This window comes from Pseudophryne corroboree, chromosome 12 (genome assembly GCF_028390025.1).
Source record: "Pseudophryne corroboree isolate aPseCor3 chromosome 12, aPseCor3.hap2, whole genome shotgun sequence".
NCBI classification, from domain to species: domain Eukaryota; kingdom Metazoa; phylum Chordata; class Amphibia; order Anura; family Myobatrachidae; genus Pseudophryne; species Pseudophryne corroboree.
Genome location: NC_086455.1, coordinates 29451551 through 29465175, shown reverse-complemented (window position 1 = coordinate 29465175; position 13625 = coordinate 29451551). Strand labels below are relative to the sequence as shown.

The following is a 13625-nucleotide window of genomic DNA, read 5'->3' as shown; positions in this document are numbered from 1 at the left end:
GCACTTTAATAGTAGCAATGGATACTGAAAAACATACGTTTGTATTAGCCTTTTATGACTCCTGTCTTTTAACTAGGTCTCTCTACAGTCTGCATTTCTCTCCCAAGGAAATCACCAGATAATTAACCATTGTACTGTAGAGGTTAGGATTTCAGGACACATATCAACATATTTAACAGCTGAACATTTATCACATAAATACCAGGGTGTGCCGATTTAAATCAACTTGATTTAAATCATGATTTAAAAAAAAAATATCAAAAAAATCATTGATTTAAATGAAAGGGGTTTTTTCCCCTATGCTTTACATGTGTAGAGATAATTAGAGGATAGTTTGAAAGAATTAAGGCCCAGATTTATCAAGCCTTGGAGAGGGATAAATTGCACGGTAATAAAGTATCAACCAATCAGCTTTCAACTGTCATTTTTCAAACAAAGCCTGTAACATGGCAGTTAGGAGCCGAATGGCTGATACTTTATCACAGTGCAATTTATCGCTCTCCATGGCTTGATAAATCTGGGCCAAAATCTGGACAAACCAAGCATGAAAAAATTTTTGGATCACTATAAGCAAACATTGCGACATGCACATTTTCTGGCTTACTTAATGGACCCAAGTTACTGTGGTAGTTGTCTAACTGCAGAAGAAAAAGTTAAAAGCTCTTACGAAAAATATCTACATTCAAATACCCTTCTACCAACACTAGGAAAGTTCCAAGCAAAAGCAACCTCGTCTAATGACCTCTTGTTTGACCACAATGTTGTGTCACCAGTGGCACCAATAGATAGGTGGAAAATGCGCATTGGTTCAGAAACTGCAGCTGGTAATGACAATATTACGGTGGCAGTAGAGCAATTGCCGACAGCTGCGGCAGCTTCAGTAGAAATAATATTTTCAACATTTGGTTTGGAGCAGTCAGAACTGAGAAACCACTTGGGTACCGACAGAGCTGCAAAACTTGTGTTTCTTTTTAAGGTGTTCAATAAACCTAATCTGTAGGTTTATTCAGATGTACGAATCAGACAACTGCCAACTATTGTAACTTTTACCATCGTTGCAGTTTCTTTCCTTTTACCGTTTGTGTGATTTGTGTGTAGTTTGCTGCGCCATGCCACGATTCATGGTGACAGTCTCAAGTCATTTAAATTAAATCTATTACGGTTACAGTATTTTAAAAGAACGTTGTATTATTGTTTTTACTTGGTTTATTTAATATATTTTTTTAAATCCAATTTCATTTAAAAAAAACAAAAAAATAAATAAATCAGATTTAATTTAAAACAAAAAATCTGATTTTTTTTTTTACATTAAAAAAATAATAATAATTAAAAAAAATCAATCATGATTTTCTTCACACCCTGATAATTACTGAACTCTGCAGTCCCATAAGATTGGTCTGGATTACCAGGTTATAAAGTGAAATATTACTCACACACTGACAACAACAAAAATAAACAAGGTGTAACCTACTTGATCCGGAATGGCTCGCTAAACAATTACTGGGTGACGTTCCATTAGCAATTACTTGGATCGCCTTAATGGCACCATCGGAAGGGGTCCTCCGGTGTCCTTGCTGAGCTCGGGAATGAAGAGTCATATGAGTTGGTGTAAGGGACTGGTTAGGATCCCGCTTAAAAGTTTCAACATGTACATTCACCAGAGGACTGCAGACAACCGGCGTCCGTTCTTCTACGGGAGTAGTGGGCATCTCGTATACAACTATCTCGTCGCTATCTGACCGTAACAGAGAACGCGTGGAGTTACATTCAGAAATGGAAGACAGGGACTGCATTGTGACTGATGTTGTTGGCTCTGCCGGGTGAGATGGGGAATCCTCTTTCCGAAAAAGCTTTCTAGAAGGTGGGCTGGTGCTTCTCCTGGGACGGGCAGCACGTTGGAAGAGGCTCTCTTTCTTCTTTTTCTCTTCCTTCGGTTCCGGTTCATCCTGACCTAAGTGGTATTTGCCTGCTTCCAGGAGGTCAAAGCCTAGCCCAACCGTAGCTAAGAGAGCTCCACAACCCAAGAGAACCATTGAACACCTCTTGTGCTGAGAGCCACGCTTGAGGCTATTGGTGGGCGTAAGCTGCGGAGTGCTTGTGGCAGAGTTCATTGGGGTGGGATTGTCACTGGTATCGCTGAATGGTCCCTCCAAATCTTCTCCTTTATGGAATGGTATGCAGAGGTAGGATTTGTTAGGGGTGGGTGTTTGAGATTCTTTGAGGTCCACCTGATTCACAAATGGTTCAGCAGCATTCTCAGCCTCTGCTGAAAAACAGCAAAGACATTTCATTCACAATTCCCACAGGTCAAAATAAAAATAAACTATTCATATTAATAACGCGATACAGACCTCTAGCTCCATATATACTTACATGCTTTAAATAGGTTCTTAACCCAAGTATTTTTACTTCCTCTACTCCCGCCCTCTTTCTAACAATCATTAGACACTAGCCATAAAGTTGGTAGAAATTATTTTAGCTTGCATGAGATACCACTGTGAGATAACACTTAGAACTCTCCTGTTTCCAACAGTAGGCTGCAGGGAACAATCCTGCAGCTTCTGGAGGAATTTCCAGCCTTCAACACCCCAGACATCTGCAAGGGCTTGTGAGGAGTTATACTGAGAGAACGCTAATGTGATTTATTCTGTAATGCACAGCTGGGTAAGTCCCAGGAGCCAGGGAGTAAAAAATGACAACTGGCGCCTAACGCTGATGAGCGATTTCTGTTGATGTAAATGGAAGACATCCTCCCTCGTTCTTTAAAGCATCCTGCTGGCCCTAAGACTGTACTGTGCCCGGGGAACTGAGGAATTTGGAACCCAGAAACTCTGTTTAAAGTTGTAAGCACAACAGTAATGATTCTGGAGACACACAGGGGCAGATTTAGTAAGCCTGGTAAAGTGATAAACCCAGCCTGTAACTTGGAAGTTGGGATCTGATTGGCTGGTGCATTATCACCTTCCACTTTATCACTTCACCAGGCTTAATAAATCTGCCTTTAGATGTAATATCCAGTGCTGAACTGAATAAAGTACCTTTACCCAGGCAGATTCATTAAAAAAATAGTTTGAGATCCCCTCCAAGCACACTGTTCTACATTGAAGGAAAAAAAAAATGCATTAACGGTTAACACTAAAATCAACGTAAGTGGATAATACAGAACACAAATCTGACCTCTCTTCTGCTTTTTAGAACAAAAAGTTATAAGCAGACCTCATGCTGCAATAATGATCCAATATCACAATGTACGCTGCGCCAAACTTAGCTTCATGATGCCCAATAATAATCCAGCCAAAACTGATCAAATCACTGTCGGGAGTATTTCTAAATGTATTTGGAAGATGACCACGATCAACTGTGTATATGGTCATCTTCTGACCACACTTGTAGAGCCAGCGAAGATTATGGGGTCATTCCGAGTTGATCCTAGCTGTGCTAAATTTAGCACAGCTACGATCAGGCACTCAGACATGCGGGGGGACACCCAGCACAGGGCTAGTCCACCCCGCATGTCAGTGCCGGCCCCGCAGAAATGCAAAAGCATCGCACAGTGGCGATGCTTTTGCATTTGAGGAGTAACTCCCGGACAGCGCAGCTCCTGCGGCTGTCCGGGGGAACCTCTTCGCTGCCCAGGTCGCAGCGGCTGTGTGTGACGTCACGCAGCCGCCGCGGCCCGCCCCCCCCAATGGTCCGGCCACGCCTGCGTTGGCCGGCCCGCGCCCCCTAAATGGCGGCTTAACACCGCCGTACCGCACCCTCCCGCCCAGCGACCGCCTCTGCCTATCAATCAGGCATAGGCGATTGCTAGGCAACGACGACCTTCGGCCTTTTGGCACGTCCCGGTGCACTGCGGCACCAGCGCAGTACTGACCCGATCGCACTGCTGCGATAAACTGGGCCAACCCAGGGTATGTGTCTCAGGAATTTGAGCCTGGTGTTCGTGTTGAAACTGGGACCAAACCAGATTAAGCTGCAGTGCGAAAACCACAACCAGGGTTATTTGACCCGGGGCTGCGTTTAAAAGCTGCCGAATGTTTATCAGAGGTTGAAGCAGGCGGCTGGTAGTTCACCCGGCGGCAGCGCAGAAGGCGGCAGACACGGGTCCAATGTGAAAGGAGTCAACCTGAAAATAAGCCGGGATCAAGCTGTGGTGTGAAAGAGGGGTAACACGGCTTTAAAACTGTGTTCGATAACCTGGGTCGGACCTGGGATTACAGTGTGAAAGGGGTATAAAAGAGAAATCTGTTCAGAATACGTACAAGCAGCTCACGTACTGTAGCCACCTATGTGTGGCCAAAATGAATCATGTTGCTCAGATAACGGACTAAGTAGTGGGATGGGAAAGTGTGCGGCTGCCCTTTGAAACTCAATATTAAAACGGCTCTGTAATCTCCACTGCTGCACATTAACATGCCCACTAAATGCTAATGCAAGAATACCGAATAGCCAAACATTTACTGACCACAAGTCTCTCTCAAGCCTACACACACTATCGGAGGGATGTAGTGCAGTCCGATATCGCCGGAGGTGCGGGTTGCCGGCTGATCTCGGATGTTTTTCTAAAGGGATAGACACTTACAAGGCATAGTTTTGCTTTGTAAGTAATTGTCCCTTTAAAAAAACCTCTGAGATCGTCCGACAACCCGCACCTCCGGCGATATCGGACTGCACTACAACCCACCACATATTACCAACATGAAGCTTTCACTGACATGCGGGGCAAGATAGCCCTGTGCTGGGCATCCCCCCGCATATCAGTGTGAATGATCGTAGCTGTGCTAAATTTAGCACAGCTACGATCATCTCGGAATGACCCCCAATGTTCTGCTCTGCCTGTCACATCGCTCATATCACATTTAGGGAAGCTGCAGCACCTAGCAATCCATAGACTGGTATTGCAGTGCTATAAGTGTCCTCATCAGCCTATTGAGTTAGGTGTGATTTGCCGGTGGTCCCCCGACAGGGGAAGGGAAGTATATTTACCTTCCCCTGCTAGCTGCCTAATCTTTCCTCCCCGCAGCCTAAACCGAACACTCCCACCGCCCGCAGCCGAAGACTAACCCTTGGTGGTAGTGCCTAAACCTCACCCCCCAACCCCCCTCCCTGCAGCCTAAACCTAACCCTCCCCCTGCCCACAGATCAAGGCAGTGGGCATGGAGGAATGGGAAGAGTGTGATATAGTCAGTGACGGGGGGTAAAGGATTGATAAGCTGTGAGGAGGGGAAGATGATGCACTCAGGTCTGGACATTTTGAGAGGCGCGGAGACATCCAAGTGTAGCGCTAGAGAGGTAGTTCACCAAGAGAAAAGGTAGAGAAAGAAAAGCAGAGGGCCAAGAACACACACATGAGGGACACTATACAGCAGTCCAACAGAAAAAGCCAGCCACACATTACAAGTTTCTATCATTTCCTGACTCATACAGCGTTATACACAAAATGGAAAGACATTGCTTTTGCTTACCCGTCTCAGCCACAGTGGTGAACCCAGGTACTGCAGACATTTTTATAGGCTTGCCATGGTTTGATGTACTTGACGAACAAGACTTCGAGCTCTCTAAAGATATCCTGCAGTTTGTAGAAAAGCAGCAATAAATAGGCCTGCCTATGGGAGATGTGGCTGTGTAACGTATAAATCCACTATTTAGCTCTACCATTTGTTCTACATTGTTGCTGAGAAATGTAAAAGATAAACTGCTCACTTTATACAGCCACTATCACCTAGAGAAGTGATAGGCTGCATTATCATGGACATTACTGGCTGCCTCCATTGTGTATAGGTGAAAGATTTTAAAGATTAAAATATACCTATTTTAAACAGTTTTCCATTTGAATTTTAAATACATGGACACTGCCATGTAAGAGAGATTCATCCTCTACAGGTTATTACTTTGGAAAGAGACTCAAGCCTCCTGCTTATTATAGATTTGACCACTAGGGGCCAGTGTTTTATTTGAACCTATAACTAATGTTTAAAAAAAATAAAAATAAAAAAAAATTCATGTTTAATGGTTAAATAAATATTAGACTTAATACTTAATATAAAATAGTTACACATTCATTTATACAGAGAAATGATGATGTGCTGTAATCTAGAACATAATGACAACCAGAGAGTTATGTCCACTAAAGCAGGACCTACTGCAGGGATGGGGAACCTTTGGCCCTCCAGCTGTTGTTGAACTACACATACAAGCATGCCTTTGCTACAGTTTTGCTATTTGGCCATGCTAAAACTGTTGCAGGGCATGCTGGGATGTGTAGTTCAACAACAGCTGGAGGGCCGAAGGTTCCCAGTCCCTGACCTACTGTATGAGGCATACAACTTGAAGAGCACAAACTTTGTAGCCAGCTGGACTGACCTAATATATTCTGTGCGCGCTTATTTCAGATACAGAAGGAGGTGTGGGAGAACAGGACATTCTTGTGCTATTATTAAACACTTCGGTATCTCTGCACCTAGCACAGTGCAATACAGATTTGTCGGTACAATTTGCATAAGGCTTGCTGCTGTACAGTTACCTGTCTTCCCCCGTGCCGGAGTCTTTACTACCCAGAGTGGCTGAGGCCCATGAACGGGCTTTTTTCTTTGTCTCTTTCTTCTCGTCGTCTTCACTCTCATCTTTCTGGATACCGGTGCTCCTGTTTCTTGATTTGCTTGGATCCCCTGGAGTTACTACTCACAATGGAGAAGATATACTTATAGAAGCCGCATTACAAAGATCATTAAAGTTCTATACACATGAAAGATGTCAAAAGGACGACCGCCAGGTTACCTGCTGGTATTTTAGGCGTAGTGTGGAGGAAGCCAGACAGCACTCTCTATATTAGTATGCCGCATGGCTAGTCTCTGTCTGTCCACCCTCTAACAGTCAGGTCTGCACTATGCAACGCGGAAGGGAGAGTAAGTTATGTATTAAATTTCCAGAGTTGTGCAGGGTTTCCTCCTGTACACTGTCCTGGCGGAGGCCGTCATTCATTCTACAAATCCAACTCTTTCACATACACAGATAAAATAAGATTTTAAACCTACCGGTAAATCTTTTTCTCCTAGTCCGTAGAGGATGCTGGGGACTCCGTAAGGACCATGGGGATAGACGGGCTCCGCAGGAGACATGGGCACTAAAAAAAAGAACTTAAGGTATGGGTGTGCACTGGCTCCTCCCTCTATGCCCCTTAACCAGACCTCAGTTAGAGAAACTGTGCCCAGAGGAGACGTACAGTACGAGGAAAGGATTTTGGAAATCCAAGGGCAAGATTCATACCAGCCACACCATTCACACCGTATAACATGGGATATACGAACCAGTCAACAGTATGAAACAAAAACAGTATCAGTCCAAGACTGATCCAAACTGAAACATAACCCTTATGTAAACAACAACTATATACAAGTCTTGCAGGATGTTGTCCGCAATGGGACGGGCGCCCAGCATCCTCTACGGACTAGGAGAAAAAGATTTACCGGTAGGTTTAAAATCTTATTTTCTCTTACGTCCTGGAGGATGCTGGGGACTCCGTAAGGACCATGGGGATTATACCAAAGCTCCAAAACGGGCGGGAGAATGCGGATGACTCTGCAGCACCGAATGAGCAAACATGAGGTCCTCCTCAGCCAGGGTATCAAACTTGTAGAATTTTGCAAAAGTGTTTGAACCAGACCAAGTCGCCGCTCGGCAAAGTTGTAATGCCGAGACGCCTCTGGCAGCCGCCCAAGAAGAGCCCACCTTCCTAGTGGAATGGGCATTTACCGAATTCGGTAACGGCAATCCAGCTGTAGAATGAGCCTGCTGAATCGTGTTACAGATCCAGCGAGCAATAGTCTGCTTAGAAGCAGGAGCGCCAACCTTGTTGGCTGCATACAGGATAAACAGGGCCTCTGTTTTCCTAACCCGAGCCGTTCTGGCCACATAAATTTTCAATGCCCTGACCACATCCAGGGACTCGGAATCCTCCACGTCCCTTGTTGCCACAGGCACCACAATAGGTTGGTTCATATGAAAAGAAGAAACCAACTTAGGCAAAAATTGAGGACAAGTCCGCAACTCACCTCTATCCACATGGAAAATCAGAGAAGGGCTTTTGTGAGACAAAGCCGCCAACTCCGACACTCGCCGCGCTGTAGCCAAGGCCAATAACATGACCACCTTCCAAGTGAGATACTTCAATTCAACTGTTTGAAGAGGTTCAAACCAGTGAGACTTAAGAAACCGTAACACCACGTTAAGGTCCCATGGTGCCACCGGAGGCACAAAAGGAGGCTGGATATGCAGCACCCCTTTCACGAAAGTCTGGACTTCTGGAAGAAAAGCAAATTCCTTTTGAAAGAAAATGGATAGGGCCGAAATCTGAACCTTAATGGATCCTAACTTTAGGCCCAAATTCACTCCAGTTTGCAGGAAGTGGAGAAAACGGCCCAGATGGAATTCTTCTGGAGGAGCAGTCTTGGCTTCGCACCAAGACGCATACTTCCTCCAGATACGGTGATGTTTCGATGTCACCTCCTTCCTAGCCTTTATCAGAGTAGGAATGACCTCCTCCAGAATGCCCTTCTCCGCTAGGATCCTGCGTTCAACCGCCATGCTGTCAAACGCAGTCGCGGTAAGTCCTGGAACAGACAGGGCCCTTGTTGTAACAGGTCTTCCCTGAGAGGAAGAGGCCACGGATCTTCTGTGAGCATTTCCTTCAGATCTGGATACCAGGCCCTTCGAGGCCAATCTGGAACAATGAGAATTGTCTGAATCCCTCTTCGTCTTATGATTCTCAGTATCTTTGAGATGAGAGGAAGAGGAGGGAACACATAGACCGACTGAAACACCCACGGTGTCACCAGTGCGTCCACTGCAACCGCCTGAGGGTCCCTTGACCTGGCGCAATATCTCGGAAGTTTCTTGTTGAGACGTGAAGCCATCATGTCTATTTGAGGCAGTCCCCACTGACTTGCAATCTCTGCGAAGACTTCCTGATGAAGTCCCCACTCTCCTGGATGCAGATCGTGTCTGCTTAGGAAGTCTGCTTCCCAGTTGTCCACTCCCGGAATGAAGACTGCTGTCAGAGCGCTTACATGACTCTCCGCCCATCGAAGAATCTTTGAGGCTTCTGCCATTGCCACTCTGCTCCTTGTGCCGCCTTGGCGGTATACATGAGCCACTGCTGTGATGTTGTCTGACTGAATCAGAACCGGTAGACCTCGAAGTAAGGTCTCCGCTTGACGAAGGCCGTTGTATATGGCCCTTAATTCCAGTACGTTGATGTGTAGACAAGCCTCCTGGCTTGACCACAGACCTTGGAAGTTTCTTCCCTGTGTGACTGCTCCCCATCCTCGGAGGCTCGCGTCCGTGGTTACCAGAACCCAGTCCTGAATGCCGAACCTGCGACCCTCTAGAAGGTGAGCACTCTGCAGCCACCACAGGAGAGATACCCTGGCCCTGGGGGATAGGCGGATCATCTGATGAATCTGTAGATGCGACCCGGACCACTTGTCCAGAAGGTCCCACTGAAAAGTCCTTGCATGGAACCCTGCCGAATGGAATGGCCTCGTAAGACTCCACCATTTTTCCCAGAACTCGAATACAATGATGTACCGACACCCTGTATGGCTTTAACAGGTCCCTGACCAAGCTATGAAGTTCCTGGGCCTTTTTCATCGGGAGAAAGACCCTCTTTTGTTCCGTGTCCGGAATCATGCCTAAGAAAGGCAATCGGGTCGTTGGAACTAACTGTGACTTCGGTAGATTGAGAATCCAACCGTATTGTTGCAACACCCTCAGGGAGAGTGATACGCTGTCCAGCAACTGTTCTCTCGATCTCGCTTTTATCAGGAGATCGTCCAAGTATGGGATAATTGTGACACCCTGCTTGCGCAGGAGCACCATCATTTCTGCCATTAATTTGGTAAAAATCCTCGGGGCCGTGGAAAGCCCAAACGGCAACGTCTGAAATTGGTAATGACAATCCTGCACAACAAATCTCAGGAACGCCTGATGAGGTTGATGTATGGGGACATGAAGGTATGCATCCTTTATGTCTAGGGACACCATATAATCTCCCCCTTCCAGGCTTGCAATGACCGCTCTGAGCGATTCCATCTTGAACTTGAACCTCTTTAAGTATAGATTTAAGGATTTTAAATTCAGAATGGGTCTGACCGAACCGTCCGGTTTCGGGACCACAAACAGGGTTGAGTAATAGCCCATCCCCTGCTGCAGCAGGGGAACTTTGACCACCACTTGTTGAAGGCACAACTTTTGAATTGCTGCCAAAACTACCTCCCTCTCTGGGGAAGAAGTCGGCAGTGCCGATTTGAAAAACCGGCGAGGAGGCACCTTTTCGAATTCCAGCTTGTACCCCTGGGAAACAATGTCTATTGCCCAGGGATCCACCTGAGAGTGAACCCAGACTTGGCTGAAAAGACGAAGACGTGCCCCCACTGGAGCGGATTCCCCCAGCGGAGCCCCAGCGTCATGCGGTGGATTTAGTAGAAGCCGGGGAGGACTTCTGTTCCTGGGAACTGGCTGTAGCTGGCAGCTTTTTCCCCTTGCCCTTACCTCTGGCAAGAAAGGAAGATCCCCGAGCTCTCTTGGATTTATGCGACCGAAAGGACTGCATCTGATAATGTGGCGCTTTCTTAGGCTGTGAGGAAACATAAGGTCAAAAAGCTGATTTACCTGCAGTAGCCGTGGAAACTAGGTCATTGAGACCTTCCCCAAACAATTCCTCACCCTTGTAAGGCAAAACCTCCATATGCCGTTTCGAGTCGGCATCACCCGTCCACTGTCGGGTCCACAGTGCTCGCCTGGCAGAAATCGCCATAGCGTTCGCTCTGGAACCCAGTATGCCCACATCCCTCTGAGCCTCTCTCATATAAAGGACCGCATCCTTAATATGGCCCAGGGTCAACAAAATAATTTCCTTATCCATTGTATCAATATCAGCAGATAAGGTATCGGTCTATGCTATTACAGCGCTACAAACCCAAGCCGACGCTATTGCCGGCCTGAGTAATGTACCAGTATGTGTGTAAATTGACTTCAAGGTAGTCTCCTGCTTGCGATTAGCAGGATCCCTGAGGGTTGCGGTATCCTGAGACGGCAGCGCCACCTTTTTGGAAAGGCGCGTCAACGCTTTGTCCACCCTTGGGGAGGATTCCCACCGTATCCTGTCCTTGATCGGGAAAGGATACGCCATAAGAATCCTTTTGAGAATCTGCAGTTTCTTGTCTGGAGTTTCCCAAGCCCTTTCAAATAACTCATTTAATTCAAAAGAAGGTGGAAAAGTAACCTCAGGCTTCTTTTCTTTAAACATATGGACCCTTGGATTAGGTACAGCGGGGTCAACTATAATATGCAGCACATCCTTTATAGCAATAATCATATAATGAATACTCTTTGCCAATTTTGGCTGCAACCTCGCATCATCATAATCGACACTGGATTCAGAATCCGTGTCGGTATCTGTGTCTACTACTATAGAAAGTGGGCGTTTATGAGACCCAGAAGGCCCCTGTGACATAGGGAAAGGCAGGGCATGACCCCCTGTACATTCCCTGGACTCTGCTTTGTCCAAACGTGTGTGCAATAAATTTACATTTGCATTTAAAATATTCCACATATCCAATCAGTCCTGTGTCGGCGTTGCCGACGGAGACACCACACTCATGCGCTCCACCTCATCCCTAGGAGAGCCTTCCGCTTCAGACATGCCGAAACGCACGTACCAACACTGCACACACTCAGGGAAATCTCTAATCTGGAGATAGATCCCCCACAAGGCCCTTTGGAGAGACAGAGAGAGAGTATGCCAGCACACACCCAGCGCCAATAACCCTGGAAAAAATAACCCAGACATATTTTTATATATATATATATATATATATATATATATATATTGCACCAAATATGTGCTCCCCCCCCCCCCCCCCCTTCTTTAAAACCCTCTGTCACCGGTGATCAGCAGGGGAGAGTCCGGGGAGCCAGCTTCTCAGCGTGTGCTGTGGAGAAAATGGCGCTGGTGAGTGCTAAGGAACAAGCTCCGCCCCCTCAGTGGCGGGCTTCGGTCCCGCTCTTTTAAACAAACTGGCGGGGAATTCTCATAAATAACACAAAATAAAGTGTACATATCTATATAGCCAGTCCTAGAGGTATAACATTGCTGCCCAGGGCGCCCCCCCTGCGCTCTGCACCCAACAGTGTGCGCCGTGTGTGTTGTGTGGGAGCAATGGCGCGCAGTGTTACAGCTGCGCGTTACCTCGGTGAAGCTCTGAAGTCTTCTGCTGCTTCTGAAGTCTTTTGCCTTCCTATACTCACCCGGCTTCTATCTTCCGGCTCTGCGAGGAGGACGGCGCGCAGCTCCGGGACGAACCGCAAGGGGAGACCTGCGTTCTGACTCCGTCTGGAGCTAATGGTGTCCAGTAGCCTAAGAAGCAGAGCCTAGCATTTAAGTAGGTCTGCTTCTCTCTCCTCAGTCCCACGCTGCAGGGAGCCTGTTGCCAGCAGGTCTCCCTTAAAATAAAAAACCTAACAAAATACTTTTCTCCAGGAAACTCAGGAGAGCTCCCTGTAATGCACCCAGTCTCCTCTGGGCACAGTATCAAACTGAGGTCTGGGAGGAGGGGCATAGAGGAAGGAGCCAGTGCACACCCATACCTAAAGTTCTTTTTTAGTGCCCATGTCTCCTGCGAAGCCTGTCTATCCCCATGGTCCTTACGGAGTCCCAAGCATCCTCTAGGACGTAAGAGAAAAACAGGCTACACCTACTTGTAATATGTGCCATAATATAATGCATTCAGACACAAATAACCGAGAAGATGAGGACAACCTTATACTAGCATCTGAGCTGAATGTTCTACTAGGGAAATAAAGCAAAAAGATCCATATAGTAACAAATCGCTTATACTGTATATGGCATCTTTTCTTCAGGATGAGGTGACGGGGCATTAACGTTGCCCTCCCTAGTCCCTAAATAAGCCAATTGTAGGGCCGCACTACGGGACCTTTCTTGACCTAAGGGACATACATTATTAGAGCAGTCAAAGTTTTATAGCTCAAAGAAACAACTTGGATTTATTACTTTGTCTATGCCTTTTTGCATTTCTTTTACATCCTTTTACTTCTTGATTTTCGCTATTTTTCCCATAAAGCTTTTATATCATCAAGGCAGAGGTGCCAGCCACTGACACAACAAAACATGAACAGTGGCTCCATTATCATCCAATGTATAGAGATAAACTTTGCTGCAGCCAGGGAATGTACACACTACATACAGACATACACAACCCACTACACGTAAGTAAAATGTAGAACACCCACTTAATGTATGGATAGACTGGCACATCAGGCAGGTAAGATTACCTGGTCGCCAACCTGTGCTTACAAGCTTTACTGGTTAATCAAAACTGATAGAAGCTCAATAAAACCCCTGCAAGCTTTATTCTGTTATCCACAATATATATATATATATATATATATATATATATACACACACAATATATATTGTCCCATGGCAGCACTCGCCCATCTTTAAAATGTATTTCAAAGTCTTAGTCTCCTTTCGAAGACAGTGATCCTTATTGTTGCGGCCAAGCAAAGAAGCCCTCACCTACATGCTGACTCGTCGGCCTTAGACA

General features: G+C 46.2%; 1 protein-coding gene across 2 annotated transcripts in view; it reads right to left on the bottom strand.

The window, feature by feature from the left end:
* MAP3K9 (mitogen-activated protein kinase kinase kinase 9) overlaps positions 1–13625 on the bottom strand; it is a 91739-nt gene that overhangs the window by 2332 nt on the left and 75782 nt on the right. Inside the window, exons 8-10 of one of the 2 annotated variants that reach the window (XM_063947287.1) lie at positions 6524–6677; positions 5466–5569; positions 1472–2266 (exon numbers count right to left, since the gene is read on the bottom strand). In XM_063947287.1, coding sequence (XP_063803357.1) covers positions 1472–2266; positions 5466–5569; positions 6524–6677 — 1053 coding nt within the window. The remainder of the gene's footprint in view (positions 1–1471; positions 2267–5465; positions 5570–6523; positions 6678–13625) is intronic. The other variant, XM_063947288.1, reaches the window with a different exon arrangement.